Raw genomic sequence first — 19,805 nt, forward strand, 5'->3', positions numbered from 1 at the left:
TTAGCAAACCATGCATTACTGTTGCTACCAGTGACTAAACTGGTAGGTTTGAAGAACTGTGCTGTTCCCCCCCCCCCAAAAAGACCTCCGCCTCAGGTCCCCTGGCACCTGGAAATTAATCAAGACCATCTAATTCTGAAAGACATTTAATGGTTTTACTCCCTAATCTGTTGGTCTTCAAATCTGTTTTCATGGCTCTCTGTTGACTTCATGACTGCTTCTTTTGTGCACTGGCAAGTCCAATTTCACAATTATTGAGGGCTGTTGACTTGCCCTTTTCATTGACTAATTGCTTTCACTAGTTTAGATACTAAAAGTTTGTTCTACGTTTTGTAAGCTGCCCTGGGTGCTATTTTAATAGCAGGAAAGCAAGATGTAAATTTTCTAAATAAAACAGAAGAAAAGTTCTGTAGATTTTTCTCTCACAGGGGAGAATATTGGAAGAGCCCCGATGGATCAGACCAGTGAGGGTCCAGCTAGTCCAGCATCCAGCCCTTCCCCTGATGCTGCCTCCTAGCATGGGTATCCAGAGGTTTACCAGTACTTCATCTGAATGCGGAGTTGGCTTTTTCTGTCTTCTTGAGTACACACGCACACACATACACAAACAAGGAAAGTATAGACAAGGAAATTCAACAGTGGTTCGGTTAGCAGTCTTGCCCTTCTGCCTCTGTACTTTAGCAAGGCCTTTAAAAATTTAATTTATTTTCAGTGACAGATGAAGATTTATTCATTTCAATGTTATCACCATCTTTTAAAAAAAAACACCATAGTTTACAAACCACTCAAGGGGTTTGAGATGGCATAAGCACTGATCAATCGGCACTGAGCATAACATGCTTCTGCTGCAAGTGCACATAATTGATTTCCTCCAAGGTCAGCCCTAGTGCAAAGATGGTGTCTTGGTACAGGCTCCATGCATAATCCCCCGATCTTATCAGATTCTGTCCTGTCTCTGCCGGATTGCCTCTCCCCCCACATGAGTGACCATCCTCTTCGAACTCGAAGTGTGCAAGCCCACAAAAATGCTTCCCAGATCTTTCCAGACTGTTTCCTGTCATCAGGAAGGATGGATACTTATGGTTGGTTGGTGGGTTTTGTTTTTCCATGAAAGGAGAGATTTGTTTCCTCCAGAACGTTCAATTTTTGTGCTGATGCCTCCTCCCGCCCGGCAAAGGCTCACGCAGGGAACATAGCGCACTGGCAGCAAGAGAGACTTAGTGGCACACAACACAATTGCCACAATTACACCGGTTTCGCCTCTGTGCTCTTGCTAATGAAAGAACCCATTCGCATCCAGGCTGCAGGAGCCGTTGGTCCCCTGACGCATTGCCAAGAAGGGGGGGGGGAGACGTCTGCGGGTTGAAAGCTCAGCTCCTGCTCCTCTGGAGGAAAATGATGCTTGAACAGTTACAGCTGGTTGCCTGAGCTGAAAAAATGGATGTAACGAACAGCAAAGATTTAGCGCCAGCTCTTCCTCCCCCCCCCCCAATACCCTCACAGATTGGCTTTCCCAATCCTGCTTTTTTTAGGGGGGGGGCATTTCACTATCATCTTTGAGTTAAAATGAAGACTCCTGGGACCTCTGCCACCCCCACCTAGGGTTGCCAGCTCTGGCTTGCGAAATACCTGGAGATTTGGGGAGGGGGAGCCAGGGGAAGGTTTAGGGAGGGACCTTTGCCTGGTATAATGCCATAGAGTCCACCCCCACTTCAAAGCACCCATTTTCTCCAGGGGAATTGACCTTGGATGTCTGAAGATCAGTTGCAATAGCAGGAGATCTCCAGGTGCTACCTGAAGATTGGCATCCCTGCCTCCATCCCTCTACTTTTGGTCCACTCCTGGGGTTGCCAGCCTCCAGGTGGGGCCCAAAGATCTGGAATTCAACTGATCTCCACAGATCAGTTTCCCTGGGGGGAAAGGCTGCTTAGGAGGGCAGGTACTATGGCATTATACCTAGGGTTGCCAACTGCCAGGTAGTAGCAGGAGATCTCCTGCGATTGCAACTGATCTCCAGCCGATAGAGATCAGTTCACCTGGAGAAAATGGCTGCTTTGGCAATTGGACTCTATGGCATTGAAGTCCCTCCCCTCCCCACACCCCACCCTCCTCAGGCTCCGCCCCAAAATCTCCAGGTATTTCCCAACCCGAAGTTGACAACCCTAACTAGGCCCTCAAGCATGGGATCGGAGGCACGTGGAAATAAGGCCAACTGAAGTCAATTCTGAGTTAACACACCGTGGATGGGGGGGGGGGTCTCCAGCACTCCACCATGCAAAGGAAACAAACCGGCCAAGGCCAGAAAGATGCAAGAGGCAATGGGAGAAGAAGGATGAGTTGCCAAGACCCAACCCCAACCTTTCTGAGGCATTTCGTCTTTCAGCAGAGAAAATGCACAACGGGGAAATTATGCAAAATAATTTTCTGATCTAATCCTGTGGCCTCCACTGCCAAGTAGATGGATTTGTTATGCAGCTTTGGGGGTGGGGGGGCGACACAGAGGGTTCTGCACAGGTTGGTTTATATGAAAGAAGCTTGTTTCTTCAAGAAGAGGCAAACATCAGGGCTAAAGCTTTTTTTAAAAATAAAATAAAAAAGACAAGCCAGGCTGGGTTGTTAGATAAACCAACAGAAAGAGAAGATATGTATTCTGCTAGCTGGCCCAGTGGATGCCTCGCATTTCTAAAAAATATGCACCAAGTAAATTATGGGATTTATTGCATCCCAATAAGGGTACAGGAGTGAGGAAGGCAATCCAGAGGCTGCACAAGAAATTTTTCCCTGGTAAAATATTTTGGAATCTAAACATTTCATGCTCCTTAGTGCTGAAGAATCATAGAGAAAACCTCACTGGCCAAAACCATGCTGTAGCTCAGCACCCTCATCCTGGCACGGAGCCATAAGCATCCCGCGGACTAACAACTGTCCGGGGACAGATAACACCTCGGCTGGCAGCCGGGAAGTTACACTAGATTCCTTTTTTTTTTTTTTTTTGTCCCGGCTATATTTAGAAGCCGTCTCCCCTGAATGCTCTGGCGTCTTCAGCAATGCTTCCCACCTCCTCCTGTATGTGTGTGTATAATTAGAAAAGGATTATTTGCATTTTAAAAAGAAAAGAAAGAGGTTCTTTTGTTCCTTTACAGCCTTGTCCCAACCTGGAACTCTGAGATCAGATTCAGGGAGAAGGCATGACATGGAAATTCATCTTTTGGGGGGAAGGGGAGAAAGATAAGCTTCCTGATCTAAATTAATCTGGATGTGCCAGAAAACACACAGAGAGACACCCACAAGCAGGTAGCTTGACAATCTTCTCTGCCTGCACATAGTGTGAGATCTCCATCTCAGGTTAGTGGGGGGCTCACCAGAGCAGGCATCACCAGCTGAGGATGAGGGAGGGGCAGGCAAAAACAGAGACCCCCCCTCCCTTTGAACCCTCCACCCAGGACAGACATAAACAGAACCAGCCTCTTCCTCAGCCCTTCGGTCTACCACAGTCTGACTGAAGCTGCCTTCTCCACTAGTCCAAGATTCCCACCTCTTTCCAAGGGCAGCCCCATGTACAATGCACTGCAGCAGTCAAGCCTACGCATGGACGATAGCTGCTGCATCATCTCTTCCCAGAAGGGGGACGCTGGGAGTTTCGGCACCACCCCCAAGCTCAAGGGAAATGCTTCTGCCACTCAAATATCCGTCTGCACAGCTTCACCCCCTTCCAGAAGGTGCTGGGGAAGTGCCTGCCAAGGAACAAGATGTGTGGCTTGGTGTTTTGGAGACCTGAATGAGCAATCCCTGAGTGTCACGCTTGCAAAATTGGTTGGCCGCTGTTCGTATGTTCCCCCAAAAATTCAGGAACAAGCTAATCCTTTCCCTGAAACATTCTGTGAAGTAATAAAAATAATGGTGCATTAATTGCAGGAAAGAGGCAGTGTAAAAGAGTGTAAAACTCTAAATCAGAGATTCCCAACTTGGTGCCCAGGGGTGCCACGGCACCCGCAGACATATTTTCTGGAGCCCACCAAGTGTCTTTAGGGAGTGGGAGGGGCCAGGCAGGGCTTTTGCCTAGTAAGGCTTCTGATTGACAATTGGAGATTTGATTGTCCGTGCAGATTTTTGAAAATGTTGCTTTGGCAGCAGCTGCCACCACAGCACAAGGATCTGGCACTGCGTTATTGAAGTTAAGATGTGGCAATCATTTTGTGGCTGGCTCCGCCTCCTGTAGCAGTAGGGTTGCCAATTGCCCGGTGGTGGTGGGTAAACTACTGCCCATCTACCATGCTGCCCGCCGGCCAGCTGAAACCATAGAGTTTTGGCCAGGATCGCTAGAGCATCTCCGTCACTTCCGGGTTAAACCGGAAATGACGTAGGCGCATCGCGCGCTAATGCCACGGCCCCACAAAGCTCCCACCGGTGGAGCTGCAGGGCCTGGCAAGCCTATGTGGCAGCCATTTTGTAGCAGACTTTTTGCTGCTGTGCCCACCATGATGAGTAGGGTTGCCAGGTCCCTCTTCGCCACTGATGGGAGATTTTTGGGGCAGAGCCTGAGGAGGGCAGGTTTGCGGAGGGGAGGGAATTCAATGCCATAGGGTACAATTGCCAAAGCGTCCATTTTCTCCAGGTGCACTGATCGGTTGGAGATCAGTTGTAATAGCAGGAGCTCTCCAGCTAGTACCTGGAGGTTGGCAACCCTAATGATGAGTCAGAATTCCAAATGTGCCCCCAGGCTCAAAAGTTTGGGGACCCCTTCTCTAAAGGCTGGGGAATCTCGGGTCTCCCACCTCCACCAAACCTGTTTGCCTGACTCGGCTACTCCTACCAGGGAAGCGTTTCTGAACAAAATATACATCTCCAGCAATAAATCCAAGATAAAAATCCAGACAGAGAAGGGGGAGAGAAACCAGGACCACTCACTCAGTTGAGCAAATGCAGGCTGCGTTGCCACTGGGGGTGCGACTCCCCCTCCCCACACACTTTTAAAATAAAACACACTGTTTTGTGTTGGTCCTGATAAAAGGTATTCCACGTCTGGTTTTAGCAGGTTGGGTTTATGCAGTTACTGGTATCCGCCTGTCTATTTTGAAAACGCCTGGATTTTGGAAAGGGGGTCTCCTATTCCTCTACAACCAGATCCATCTACATTTGCAAAACACAAGAATAATTTTAGGTAAGCATGCCAGAGGGATGAGTCTTATGCCCAGTCTCCAGTATTCAATGACACCGAGACACAGGTTTTTGCTCTTGAAGAAGAAGAGTTGGTTTTTATATGCCGACTTTCTCTACCACTTAAGGAAGAATCAAACTCACCTTCGCTTCCCTTCCCTACAACAGACACCCTGCGAGCGAGAGAGGGCTGAGAGAGCTGTGACTAGCCCAAGGTCAGCCAGCTGGCTTTGTGTGTAGGAGTGGGGAAACAAATCCAGTTCACCAGATTAGCCTCCGCCGCTCATGTGGAGGAGTGGGGAATCAAACCCATTTCTCCAGATCAGAGTTCACCGCTCCAAACCACCCCTCTTAACCACTACACCATTTCACTCAGTAAAATCCAGCTGCAAAGTGGATTGGAAGTGCATTAATCGGCATGTGTGAAAGCACCCAATTTGACTGTGTCTTCAGTGGAGCTGTTAATGGGACAAATGGAGTAACTAAACCCAAATTAAGCCCTCTTTGGAAGGTGGGATCTCGCCATGTCCAATTTGGACCAACCTCTCTGCATCAATTCTGAGGTCATTATTAGCACGAGGGGCTTATGTTGTGCCATCAATGTATGTACATGGGTGGTGGGACCCACAAGACCCTGCCCCAAGGATGTTACAACCAAGCATGACAAGAACAGACTAGCAAGTCATTAGGATGTCCGTGGGGCTCCCAGAAGCCTTGGCCTAATTTTCCAAGACTTTATCCCCAATCCAAGTCAACCCTTTCATGCCTTTACCCTAATTACCTTTACTCTAGTTAACTCCCCCCCAGCGCTCAACTTTGCCCCACGCCATTTATCTACTCCCTGATGAACCTTTAAAATTCCTGCCATTATCTCCCCCCACCCAGTTTTCTTCATTTGTGAGTTTGGGGCTTAAATGAGATTCAAACAGGTATACTCCAGGATTACAGGTTGTTCTCAGAGCCGCTTCATCGTCACACTAACGCTTACGTGAAGCATCTCAAAAGGATGCACAGAAACTGTGGCGGAGCTAGGTTTTCCTCAGTTTCTATGCCTCGCTCTCTCTCTTTTTAAAATAAGCTGTTTATAATGCCATTAACCCTAACCGGAGCTTGAAAGAATAGCCCCAAACAAAGAAGCTTGCAAGTCAAAAATTTCAACGCAGGAAATGTCTGTGCCCAAGTAATGCATTCATGTTCTGGCAGCTTCTGTCGAAGTCAAGCGGCACATTTGCCTGCCCCCACTGATGCTGCAGAGAGTTTGTGGGGCTGTGGAAAGACAGGGTGATGACACTGGAGCCTGGAAGGGCAAACAGGGGTATCACACGCAAACACACACACCAAGCCCTGAGACAAGAAACCCACCAGACTTCAATGGCAGAACAAGATGACTCAGCTCTGAGTGCAGAAACCAAAGTTTTTGACTCAGCAAGGGAGTGCAGCAAGAGAGGTCTGGAATTCAGAAGCAACCCAAGCCTTGGGGCTCTTTCTCTGTCCTGACATCTGTGAGAAGGGGAGTGGAGCCCAGTGGTTAGATCACTAAGCAGTAGTTCTCAAACTCTGCCCATGAGGAGGCTGTTAGGAGCCCAGAGTCCACATCCATAGAGGAGGCTGCCTACGGTCTCTGCATGATTCACTGCTTTGCCTTCCAATAAGTCTCCAATGGGAAAATAACATGGTGCCTCTCTGCATCAGGACTGTTGTCTACACTATACTATGTATAGTTTGTTCTTCCGGTTGCTAAAAGTAGAATCCTATTGTGAAACAATGCAAAAATTACACATGTCACGTTAATACTTATGCTTCGGTTCAGGTTGGTTTTCAGATTTCTGGTTGGTTCCTGATTTCTACTAGCAAAACCAACTTCTTCTACTAGCATTTTTTATTTAATGTCCTGTCCTAGTGATTGCCCTAACTCACTCTTTGTATCCGCCTTGAGTCCCAATGAGAAAGGCAGACTATGAACAGTGTAAATAAATAAACAATACAATTTGAACACTTCCAAAGCAGAGACAGAAGAGTTCCCTCTGGGTCTCCGCAGCCACGGCTACAAGTCAGTAAGCTTCAACAGAGCAGCGACTTCTCCAGAAACGCAAGAGGTGGGTTTGTCCGATTCTTTTGACAAGGGAAGCGATTTGGGGAGTTGAGAGTACAGCGTGTTTTCTGTTCAAATTCGGAGGTAGGGAGAGTGCCTCCCTCCGCTATTGGCATGCACTGATGTCCTTTGAGTGAGAACTCACTCAGTCTCAGAACCTGGTTGTTAAGCCAGGATTCAGCCCTGGGATATGCAACAAAGGAAGATGTCGCCAGGGCTTCTGAGAACACACCGAATACAATTTCTGCCCCACAATTAGACTTCAACACCCACCTTAAATGAACAGTTGGGTCTTCCCTATCAGAAAACAGGAATTCCAAGCAATGGTTCCAGGAGTCCAGGTTCAAGCCTTCCTGAAAGGGTATATGCAGTTCGGAAGATGACAAAAAATGTAATCTATGCATGTTCAGAGGCTCTGTTACTTCCTATATTCTGGATCTGAGCCTTGGCATTCAAAATGAGCAAGTGCAAGATGATGTTATCCTGACCTGGATGGCCCAAGCTATTGCAGAGATGCAACAGGGAGCCTCCCCTTTAACTGATAGCTTTGACTTATTCACTGGATTTATGACCTCGGAAGACATTTTGAAGTCTAAATTGGACCTCTGACATTCTCAGGGTCTTATTTTTATTTCTGTTATGTGGGTCTTGTGTGTCAGTTGAGAAGACTTTTACTGAGATGTTACCTTATTGTAATGGGATAAGCATTATCAGGATTATGAGACGGGCTTAGGAAAACATTAACTTGTTTTGAACATTGATGTCTGGTCCAAAGAAGGCTATTGTATTGCTGCTTGGTACCTTTTCAATGCAATTTTTGTAGTTAGCATTTTTGGGGGATGGGGAGAGACTGAATTCAAACACCTTTTTGGAAAGGTGGCATAAATTTAGCGTTCTTTTTATGGTACTAAGAACCCAGGTTTCTCCGCTCAGTACAGACTCAACTAAATTCCAGGGGTTCTGGTCATCCTGGGGGCACACACAGCTGCATAAGCGGTTTGCATGCAATTTTTAGGCCTCGGCGGTGTAAGAATGGGCATAGGGAATTGTTGCGTGGGGCCCATGCTGGCTCTTAGCAGCTCCGTCAGAAGCCATTGGCTCTGGTTCATCCGATCCCCAACAGGCATTTGGATCTCCTCTGATGATACCCCTCCTCCAAGGCAGGAGTGAGAGGGAGACGACCCTGTGCCAGAACTAGCCAAGTGCATCCTAGTAAGAGACGAGAAGCAGGGTGGCTTTTTAAGAAACCAGGAACAGGACAGACTTTGCTTGTATTTAACACTGTTCAATGGACAGAGAACCCATTGTGTGTGCAGACAATGGATTTCTAGTCCTATCTAGCGACGCGGCTACCAAGATATTTACACACAAATCATGCGCGATCGGCTGTCTGTCACCTGTTAGCCCCCCACTCACACCTCCATTGGCTAAACTTCTGCAGCCTCCATGAAGAAAATCTAATGGCTCAAGAAGAATAAGGAGAATGACCAAGAGGGCGACGTCTGCGAGAAGCATGGAAGGCCAGGGGGTGGGGGAGACGATCACACAGGGCTAAAGGAAATTTAGGGGCTGGGTGTACATTCTGGGGTCTGGAGGGGATGCAGAGCCAGAAACAAGAGCTGAGTCCCAGGAGAAAGATGGCTGAAACAAAACTCATTGGCCTTGCTGACAGGCCTTAGGGAGAGACGGATGGAAGCAGGGAGTAAAGGGGAAAAAGGATAAAGGAAACAGAAGTCCCAGGACTTGACCATGTGAATAGGTTCAGGAGACTCTGAAGCAAGGTCAAAGGTGGTTATCCCCAAGATAACTCCACACACACACACTAAAAAAAAAAAACCAGTTCATCATTGTGCAAACTATTACAGAATCCACCCTTCTTACCTCTTTCATTGCAAGCTATGGGGAAAATCTTCAATCTGTTCTTGTCAGTCGAGCAAGGTTCATGTGCCAGCTTCAGGAATTCAACCCCCCCCCCAGAAATGATGTGTGTGTGTTATATGCTATATGCACACACAAAGCATATTAATTTGCAACGCAGAATCACCCATTGGCTGGCTATTGCTTTTTCCGCTCTGCTGATCCCCTCACCAAAACACGCTTGCTGGGATTTTTGACAGCCGCTTCATAAATGTGCTAGAGAGTTTAATTAAATCAGATAGGGTAGTTTTATTATTATTATTTTTAGAGAGTGAGAGAGAAATGAAGCAAAATCTTTTATTAAAATCTGTAAAATATCTGGCTAATCTTCACTGAAAGCGAACAGAAGAGAGAGAATTTCAGCAGCTGATTCCAGCCTGATAACCCCATCATTTCCAAATCTATTAGAAGGACCAGAAGTCATTTCTCTGCACATGTTCAGAGGCAGTCTGCAATCATACGGAGGCTTCCAGGATGCAGGGCAATTAAAAGAGCTTCTAGGCCAGGGGCCCCGTGGGCACTTTTGGAATTCTGGCACAGGGTATTGGGTGCCAACTAGGGTTGCCAGGTCCCTCTTCCCCACCAGTGGGAGATTTTTGGGGCGGAGCCTGAGGAGGGTGGGGTTTGGGAGGGGAGGGACTTCAATGCCATAGAGTTCAATTGCCAAAGTGGCCATTTTTCTCCAGGTGATCTGATCTCTATCGGCTGGAGATCAGTTGAATTAGCAGGAGATCTCCTACTACTACCTGGCAGTTGGCAACCATAGTGCCAACAGAAAATGGCTCCCACATGAGGCAAAGACAACCCCAAAGAGGAAGCCCAAGATCAGGGGAGAAGAGGATTAAAAAAAAAAAAAAAAAACACTGGGAAAGAGAAATGAGAGATAATAAAACACACACTGTGCTCTTTCCATCCACATGGCCAATCAGATCTCCCAAAGTCAATTAGAAGTCCTGCTGGGCAAGAGCCCCATCTGCCCCCCCCCTGCTTTCTAAAAGAACAGTTGGTGGGTACCAGGAAAGGTTTGTTCAGGCCCTACGGCCCCCACAGGCACCATGTTTGGGACCCCTGTTCAAGCCACACCCGGGCCCCCTGTATCTCATTTTACAAAACAGAACCACCCCTCCCTTCTCTATTTCCTACACGCACACCCCTGGGGGGGACGACAAACCTCTCCTTTGCAGTTAGAATTAAGCAAAGTTTGCAAAACTAGCCCAATTTATTCCTCTCGCACGACAAATGCAAAACTATAGATTTTGCAGGCTAAATGATTGCCATGGTTTTTAAAGTAAATAAATAAAGCACAGTCCTATTCCTGCATGAATATTTCATGCTTAACCGCAGACTAGCAGTCGTTTCATCAGTGGGCAACAAAATATGAATGTCCATGCTCAGAAACTAGCATTTCTCAGCAGCAGAGGGGACAGCCCATGAGAGCGAAGGTTCCCCCTTCTCTGCCTCTTTTGGCAGCAACAAAGTGTCTGAGCCATTATCCTTCTTGCCCCTTCCTTAAGATGAGTCTCCAGAGCTTGGGGAATGTATGATTTGAACCTTTCCAAAGCTTACTCAGGGGCACAGGGTGGTTTTTAAGTATCAACAATACATGTGGTCAGATTAGAGAAAAAGGGAACTAGGAACTGCAAATTAGGATTATCCAAGAATCCTGGCAATACTCACATTTGCACCACCCTCTAAGTGGTCTGCCTCCCATCATGCAGCACATAGGCTCTGTCCCTCAACCCCCCCCACTTGTCCCACCCTAAGATGGGTGGGCTGGGCCAGTCTCGATCCATGGGCAGGACTTTCCTCTTGCCAGATTCATGCCTTTCAAACACTGGCACCTAGCTCTAAGAGAGACAGTGTGGTGTAGTGGTTAAAAGCAGTGGTTAGGAGCGGTGGACTCTCATCTGGAGAACCGGGTTTGATTCCCCACTCCTCCACATGAAGCCAGCTGGGTGACTTTGGGCTAGTCACAGCTCTCTTAGAGCTCTCTCAGCCCCACCTACCTCACAGGGTGCCTGTTGTGGGGGAGGAGAAGGGAAGGTGATTGTAAGCCAGTTTGATTCTTCCTTAAGTGGTAGAAAAAGTTGGCATCTAAAAACCAATTCTTCTTCTTCTCATCTGTGGTATTTATTTACCATGACCAGTATGCCTGTCAGGATACTTTGTCCTACCCAGATGAATACTGCTGGTTAAAGCATCATTTTCACACGAGAAGCAACATCCCCCATGTTAAGAAAACCAACCCCCTCCCCAAAGTAGCAACTTTCCCACAATTACTTTCATCGAGTAAGGAAGGGCATACCCTCACAAAAGGGCTCTCTGGCCAATTCTTAACCCCAAGGATGACTGGAGTAGTTATCGCGTACTTTTTGAACTGCCTGCATCTCAGAAGTATCTCAAGTATCTCAGAAGAAAAGAGCAATGAAAAACGAGCTGTCTTGTATTTCTCTCCTCCTTTACGCTGACTGAAGTAGATGGCTTCTGAGCATGTGCAGAGTGGACCTCTCTCAGTGGGTATCTTTGCACTTAGAACCACCCCTCCTATTGGGCCATGGTTTTGGATAGGCTGATCAGCTTAGGGTTTTGCCCTCCGAAATGGCAGCCCCCCAGCCTCCCCTTCTCTGCAAGCACCTGCCAACCTGCGCTTCGCTTCCATCAGTCGCCATTTCCTCCGTTACTTTCTCTGCTGCCCACAACAGCCTCTTTCTACGCAACCTCCCCTTTGCTAAGTAGAGTTCTGCCAGGACAGAACAAAGATCCATCAAGTCCAGGCCCCGTTTCCAACAGCAACCAATCGGATGCCTCTGAGGAAGGATAAAGGCACGGTACAAAGGCAATTGAATGCCCTGGCATTCCAAGGTATACTGCCTCTGAACAGGGAGGTTTCATTTAGCAATTATAGCCAAAGAGAAGTCTTTAATTCTCCTTTTTAAATCCCAAACCTCATCTAGAAATGCCTTTCTAGTGGGGGAGCTCACGACATGCCTCTGATCAAGTGTGCCCCCTAGTCCACAAAAGCGAACGCTGGAATAAAAATGTTTTCGTCCTGAAGACACTACAAGACTCCTGAATGTATCTGCACCAACATCGCGTGACAGTGAATTCCATCATTATGCATTGTATGAAGAGTTCAACGATCAAGAGGGGCTCTCTTTTTCCCCAGCCTGCCCAAATAATCCATAATTTTACACATTCCTACGATGTCTGCTTTTTAGACGTCTTTCTTCATCCGCTCCCTCCGCTGTTGCATCTCTGATCAAGATCAGCATTTTTTAACCACAGCCAGCATCAAAAGGGAATCAGCCGCGAGAAGAGGCCACGCTAGGAAATCAGTGAGCAGAGATAGAAGGTCTGCCTATCAGACGGCTCTCCATCACTCTCTGGAAAAATGAAAACCTGGAGATCAAGCCAGCAAGGTTGATGTTGTCATTTGCCTTTTAAGCACCTGGTTTTGCCACACCAAATGAAAGACGGATCTGAGAGCCTGCCACGCAAAGCAGACGACCCAGCGCCTGTGATTTTGCACAGTCTCTGGCATGTTGAGCACCCCGTGATTTCTGCCACCCGAGTTGCTGGCTAGTCCACCTGTGCGGGTGAGCCAGCGCTACTCAGTCCCACTGTAACCACGCCAACAGGGTTCCTGCAGGGATTTGCAACCATAAAACACCAATATCCAATCAGGCACAGAGTTGCAGAGACCTGATTGGGGCTGCACGCACAATAAAAAAAAAAAAGAGTCAGGGGAATAAAAACAAGCAGGAAAACAACATTCGGCAACCTAAAATGATAGCCATAAAGCAGCTTAAGAAGAAGGAGTATTTAAATTAAAAGCCTGGGTTTTAAAAAACTGATTCGACCCGGTACCTAAACAACCACAAAGAAGATGCTAGGTGAGCCTCAAGGGGAACGACTTCCAAAACCAAGGTGCCATCACTGAAAAATTCCTGTCTCTGGTCACCACCCACTTTACTTCTGCAGACAGGAGCCCACAGAACAAGGTCTGGAAAGAGAGATATGGGGTGGGGGAACATTTCAGTTAGGATATTGGTTCAAAAAATGGATTGGTTTAATCTGGTTTAATGGAATCCATGGAATGGCTATTCTGTAAGGGGAAAGACGGAGTCTCTAACCACTCGGCAAACTAATTCCCAGGATTCTTCCACAGAAGCAGAGGCACCAAACATTCAGGCTACTGGGAGATGCGAGATTTAGCAGGTGGCCCCAAAATCACTTCACTCCAAATCCACATGTGCTAAGAGGTGGTGGGATTCCAAGTCCAGGTAGAAACTGCTTTGCCAGGATTAGTACCCCATGTCAACTGTACCTTCTCCCTTATTCTTTCTCAACCTGTACACCAGAAACTTACCGGTAAGCAGATTTTCAAAGGCAGCATTGGATCAGGTCAATACCCACATAGTTCAGCAATCTTTCCCACCTGAGGCCAGCATGGAATGGATGGCCAGCCCTACCTCATGATTCGGCTGTTGAGATATACTGCCTCTAAGCATGGAGGCTCCATTAATCTATCAGGACTAAGAGCCATCAGGCACAAACCTTTAGTGGAAAATTGACATCCCCCCCTCAAGAAAGCCTTGAAATTCCCAGTACTCAGGGAAGAGAGAAAAGAATATGAGAATATGCCAGAAACAAACATGCTAGAACAAGGAGTTTTCAGATCATGTGACCATTCCAAGTCCTGTGGCAGAGAGTTCCCCAAGTTACTTCAGTACCAGAATCACCCATTAGGAACAATGTCAGCACCTACTTTCTTGTTGTTTTTAAATAAATGAAAACAGGGGTCCCGGAGCACCTTCAGAGGCATAAGGTTTTGTGAGATGAACGCTGGAATAAGTGCTAGATTCAAGTCCGGAAGTTCCCTAGTGAGCAACAAGATTTTCGGGGTATGAGCTTTTGTGAGTCAAAACTCACTCCGGAGCGTGTCCAGAGGAGGGCGACCAGAATGGTCAAAGGTCTGCAATCCATGCCCTATGAGGAGAGACTTAGGGAGTTGGGTTTGTTTAGTTTGGAGAAGAGAAGGTTGCGGGGAGACATGATAGCTATGTTTAAATATTTGAAGGGATGTCATGTTGATGAGGGAACTAGCTTGTTCTCTGTTGCTCCAGAGACTAGGACACGGAGTAATGGATTTAAACTAAGAGAAAAGTGATTCCACCTAAACATTAGGAAGAACTTTCTGACGGTGAGAGCTGTTCAACGGTGGAATGCTCTGCCTCGGAGGGTGGTGGAGTCCCCGTCTTTGGAGGTCTTTAAGCAGAGGCTAGATGGCCATCTGTCAGGAGTGCTTTGATTGTGGGATCCTGCAGGGCGGGGGAAAGGTTGGGGTCACTGGGGATGTGGGGGGAGGTAGTTGTGAATTTCCTGCATTGTGCAGGGGGTTGGACTAGATGACCCTGGTGGTCCCTTCCAACTCTATGATTCTATGAAAACCCCCTTCTTCAGACAGGGCATCTGCGAAGGGAACTTTGAGTCCCAAAGCTCATACCCCCAAACGGTTGGTCTCTAAAGTGCTCCTGGATTCGAATCCAGCTGTTCTACTGCAGACCAACACAGCTGCCCTCCTGAAAGTACGGCTGGAATAAGTGTTATGCTTTAAGGCCTCACTGGTCTCTTGTTTTATTTTGCTGACACAAACTACCACAGCAACCCACCTGGAATAACAACAACAGTTCCTCAAGTAAGAAACCCCACCACCCTTTTGATTAACATCTGCACTGGAGAACCCAGATGCTGTGCTGTTTTTCTCCATCCCACCAAAGTCTGGCTTGAGGGCTACCCCAGCCTCCTAGGGCTGATCCCCCACCCCCATCTCCCTCACTGCTCCCTAGACCTGGGGAAGCGAACCCAGGCGTCCGAGTCGTGACCTCTCCCCCCCCCATGTGCCCCAAAACGTCTCCCAGCCTCCCAGGGACGGGCCAGGAGACTTCTTCCCCCGCTGCTCAGCCACCCGTCCCGGCTGACCCAAAAGCGCCCTTTCCTACCCCACCGTGATCCGGCGTCCCTGACCCAACCACCAAGGAGGAGATCTCTCTAGAAGGCGTAAAAAAAAGGGGGGGGCAACACAGGCCCGCTCCTCCTATACTTCTGCAAGCCCCCCAAAACCCATTAATAACACTGCAGAGAAACTGCCCCCTCCCCACAGCCAAGTCTTTTCGCGCAGCCTCCCTTGGCTCAGAGGAACCCCCCCCCCATTTTCCTGGGGGGGGGGGAGAGAAAAAAGCCCTTCTTCGCCTTGGGCAGAAATTGGGGAGTGGGGGAAATCCTTCCTTTTCCTCCCCAGTACAGTTCCAGCCCCGTTCAATCAGGGGGCTTGGGAGATTCAGGGGGGCTTGGAAGATTCAGGGGGGCTTGGAAGATTATGGGGGGCTTGGAAGATTAGGGGGGGCTTGGAAGATTAGGGGGGGCTTGGAAGATTAGGGGGGGCTTGGAAGATTCAGGGGGGGCTTGGAAGATTCAGGGGGGGCTTGGAAGATTCAGGGGGGGCTTGGAAGATTCAGGGGGGCTCCCAGTCCCCCAAACGCGCATTTGCTCCGGGGTAGCTTGCGGACCCCTCCTCGGCACCCCACGGGGAAGGTGGGGGGGGAAGGGTTGCATCGCTCCCCCCGCCCCGGTTGCACTCTTTCCAGCCCCCCTTTGCACAGCCCCTCCGCCCCAGCCCAGCGCCGCCCTCCGCGGAGCTCGGCGCCGGCTCGGACCTGCCAGCGCGCTCCGGACAATGGGGGTCCCCGCACGGGTCCCCCCCCCCCGCCGGCACTCACCAGCTGGTCCTCGGGCGCCGGCTCCCCTCCGCCGCCGCCGCCGCCCGCCTCCCCCTCGCCGTGCTTGGCCGGGGACCCGTGGGCCAGGCGCAGCGCCTGCCTGACCCGGCGCTCCTGGCGCTCCCGCAGCAGGTGGAGCTCGCACAGGCCGGCCAGGGTGCCTTCGAGCCAGCCGCGCAGCCGGCTCCGCTCCGGGCTGGCGGGGAACGAGAAGGGCCGCATCATGGTGCGTGCGGCTCCGCCGAGCGCCGCGCCAAAGCTGCCCCGGTGCGCTCGGGCGGCTGCGGCTCCGGCGCTGTCACCCGCCTCATCTGCATAGCGGCGCTCATTGGCTCGCCCGCCGGGGCTGATGGGCATCGCCGACGCCGTTCGCGCCGGCCATTGGCCCCTCGGCGCTGTTTGTATTTGCATGGCCGCGCCCTCCGTTTAAATAATTGGCTTCTCGCCTTCCACGGTTTTTTTTTTTTTGCATACAGGGAAGGCATTGGCCCGCCAGGTTTTGCGCCACGCCCCTTATTTCGGACTGTTGGCATTATTCTTACGCAGCCCTCCACGCCTATTGGCCCGTCCGAGTTGCTAGATTTGCATGATCGCGCTTCGAAACAAGCCATTGGCTCTCCTGCCTTGGTTTCTCCGTCTCGGCCACACCCTTGACCCAAGCCATTGGCCCGTGGAGGAAAGTATCTACTTAGTCACACCTCCGACCTAAACCCTGGACCGTGCTGTATCTGCATGCACCACGCCTCCAGAATGTTAGCCACTAGGCTTTCCTGGATTTGCATGGCTTTGCCTTTGATTGAAGCCATTGGTTCGCCAACCCACAATTATCTGCATAGACACGCCCTGCAAAAACACCATTGGCTCACATGCCCATATTTACCTGAATGGCCACACCCTTGATTCATTTTTCCAGAGTCTGTCATTAAATTCATTGAAGTTATTCTGTCTAGGTATATATTACCTCTCCCCTGGAGTTTCTCCAGGACTCAGAATTCCTCTCTTCTCAGCTCTGCCCCCCTTCCCCTGTGGCTGTCTTGCAAACACATTTTCATGGGCACACCCAGCACAGACTATTTGCATGTCTATGACTCTAGCCTCTGCTGTCAATCACCAATCACATCATCTCATTGATAAAAAACGCAACCCCTTTTCATTCTGGCCATCTAGTGCAAGGGCCATTCCTGATCCCTGCCTACAGGAGCATCTATCTACAATAGCAAATTGACTGCTCTGCGCTGCGCCTACAACCTTGCCGAAAATTAGGTTGTTTTTGCTTGCTTTGCAATGGGCACTGGGTCCTGTGGCCGTTTATACATCCCTCTCTCTAAAACTAAACCAAAAATGTAGCAACGAAACATACACAAAATTGTAATGAAAGCAAACAGACGAATAATCACATTCATCTCCAGGCAATGATGCTATTAAAAAGCACAATGCTACTCCGTTGGTACATTTCTGCAGGCCTGCGGCTGCTCTCCCAACCCAGCCTCAGGCCCTACAGAAACAGAAGACAGTGATCATTTTGGAAAGCTCTTGGGAAAGGGAGAGACCTACTTTTATTAGTACTAAATAGCAGACACGCATACAGAGAGAAATTAGTTTACTTCATTTATTTATTTACGTCATTTATAGCCCACCTTTCTCTTCAAGGGGGACCCAAGGTGGCTTACATAATTTTCCTCTCCTCCATTTTAGCTCCAATCCGTTTTGAAAGGAGACACAATAAAAAATAGGATCACATTCTAAGCATCAACGAGAAAGGGGTTTATATGGTATATATCACCAATGGTAATATTAGGAAAACCCATAGCCAACAGAGGATGGATGGGCTGGAATTTGTGCTACCCTGGCCATCAAAAAAACAGCATCCCATAGAAATTTCTATCTGTGTCCTGTTAATGGGATTCTGGAAATTCTGATGGAACCAGCTTTGACGGTCAGTGATTGCGCTGCTAATATGAAACAGGCCGCTGCTCAGATAAAACTGCGTGTCGCCCCAATTTTCCTAATCCTGGCTCAAAGGAGCTGATAGCAAACCAGGCTTAAGATCGTGACAAACGGTAACTCTGCTGGGGAAGATAACATTGTGGTGGGGGGGATATTTTGACAAACATCCCTTTCTTGCTCTGGGCGGAAGACTCCGCATCAACCTTTGCTAGGAATATGATTCAGAGAGGTGGTTATGCCTGAGACAGGGCATGCGGAAAATGCACCCTGGCATGATTTAGCTACACCGCTGTTTTCCAGGCCAAAAGTGAATCTAAGAACATAAGAAAAGCCCTGCTGGATCAGACCGAGGCCCATCAAGTCCAACAGTCAGGTTCACACAGTGGCCAACCAGGTGCCACTAGGAAGCCCTTAAACAAGATGACTGCAGCACCATCCTGCCTGTGTTCCCCGGCACCTAATATAATACGCAGTCTTGGATAAAACATACCTTGTCTTGTGTTGAAAACAGGGGAGCAATTGACCTAAACCGTGTCTTGTTTGTTTAACCCTTGGACTAAAGTCCACCTGTCTGTGCTTGGATGATGGTGTGGGCATTTGCCTAAGCCAGGGGTCCCCACTTCTAGAAAGAGGAGTTGGCATATTTGGGGGCTTGTGGGGGGGGTTGTGTAGAAGGTGGGGTTCATCCACCATTATTGCAAAGCAGGGAAATAATATTCTGATTTGATGGCAGTAAAATTGGTTGTGCTAAAAATACACGGGTCATGGCGACGGTCCAAACGGCCGTGAGAAAGGGGCCGGCCGAAATGACGGTAAAGGCTGGCAACAATAGTTTATAAATGCTGGTGATAATAATAGTGCGAGGGTGGTAGCCATGGTGATGGAGAGGATGGTAGCCATGACAATGAGGGTGGGGGGGCGAGAAGGCAAGAAGCACGAAGGACGGAGAGAAACGGCAGCCCCGGATGTGGCAGAAGAACAACGGCGAGGCCCACAATAGTTCTAGGGTGGAAGAAAACACACACACAACTTTGCCGTACCCCTCTGCGCAGTTTTGTAGTGATGGGGCGTGACCTGCTGTGGACTCCTTAGGGCTGTGGCGTGCTTCGGTCAAAGCATCGGTCCGTTTGAGTGAAGCTTGAGTGACGGATGGCAATTTGGACCCTGTTAATTGGCGGGGTGGAGGGGATGGACTCGCAGTTCTGGACAGGGCCTGTCGCAGGGCGCAAGCAAGGCGACGCCGGATCGAGGCAGCTGTTCTGTCTTAAAACTGGCTGCCGATTTTGCTTACTGCGGCACTGCCATTGAGAGAAACGAGCTGGGAAATGCACTGGATTCAAATCTCACCCTGTCTTCGTAACCAGCTCACAACAATCCAGCTTTTCCCTCAGGCTTGCAAAATGATTGTAATGGAGGGAGAAACGCTGAGAGGAGACTGTTTGGCTGGTCTTCCCTTGGAGTTCCTTCACCTGGTCAAGGCCTCGGCAATTAGCCCTTGAGTTCTTTTTTTGCAAAGGGAGGGGGAAATGAACCCCACTTGTCTGCGGCCGCCAACTCTCCACCTTTGGCTTCGCCAAGCCTCTCCCCAGTTCTGGCAATACGCGGGTAAGGATACCCACATCACCTTGGCACGATTTGGTAAATCTAATTGAGCCTGCAATGGAAGAACCAAAGGCCTCCATGGAAATCAAGGAGACTTCTAACAGGGGCCAGATCCTGCCCTTGCATGTGGGCAATTCTGATCCGACACACATTAAATCAGGACAGGAGCCTGGACATTTGGACAGCCCCCCCCCCCACCCGTGTTATTATGTTCAGCTTTCAGGAAAACTACCCCTTTTAAGCTCTTGCTCTCTTTCTCTTTTTTTTTTAAAGGCAACCATTCAGGTTTCGCACTGCCGTTTGCTTTCAAA

General features: G+C 49.0%; 1 protein-coding gene across 1 annotated transcript in view; it reads right to left on the reverse strand.

Annotated features, from left to right (window-relative positions):
- DACT3 (dishevelled binding antagonist of beta catenin 3) overlaps positions 1–16,302 on the reverse strand; it is a 32,548-nt gene extending 16,246 nt beyond the window's left edge. The window contains exon 1 of the mRNA XM_056845804.1: positions 15,946–16,302. Within this exon, the coding sequence (XP_056701782.1) occupies positions 15,946–16,302 (357 nt within the window). The remainder of the gene's footprint in view (positions 1–15,945) is intronic.
- Positions 16,303–19,805: the final 3,503 nt, after the last annotated feature.

The sequence above is a fragment of the Euleptes europaea genome, chromosome 3 (genome assembly GCF_029931775.1).
Source record: "Euleptes europaea isolate rEulEur1 chromosome 3, rEulEur1.hap1, whole genome shotgun sequence".
NCBI lineage: Eukaryota > Metazoa > Chordata > Lepidosauria > Squamata > Sphaerodactylidae > Euleptes > Euleptes europaea.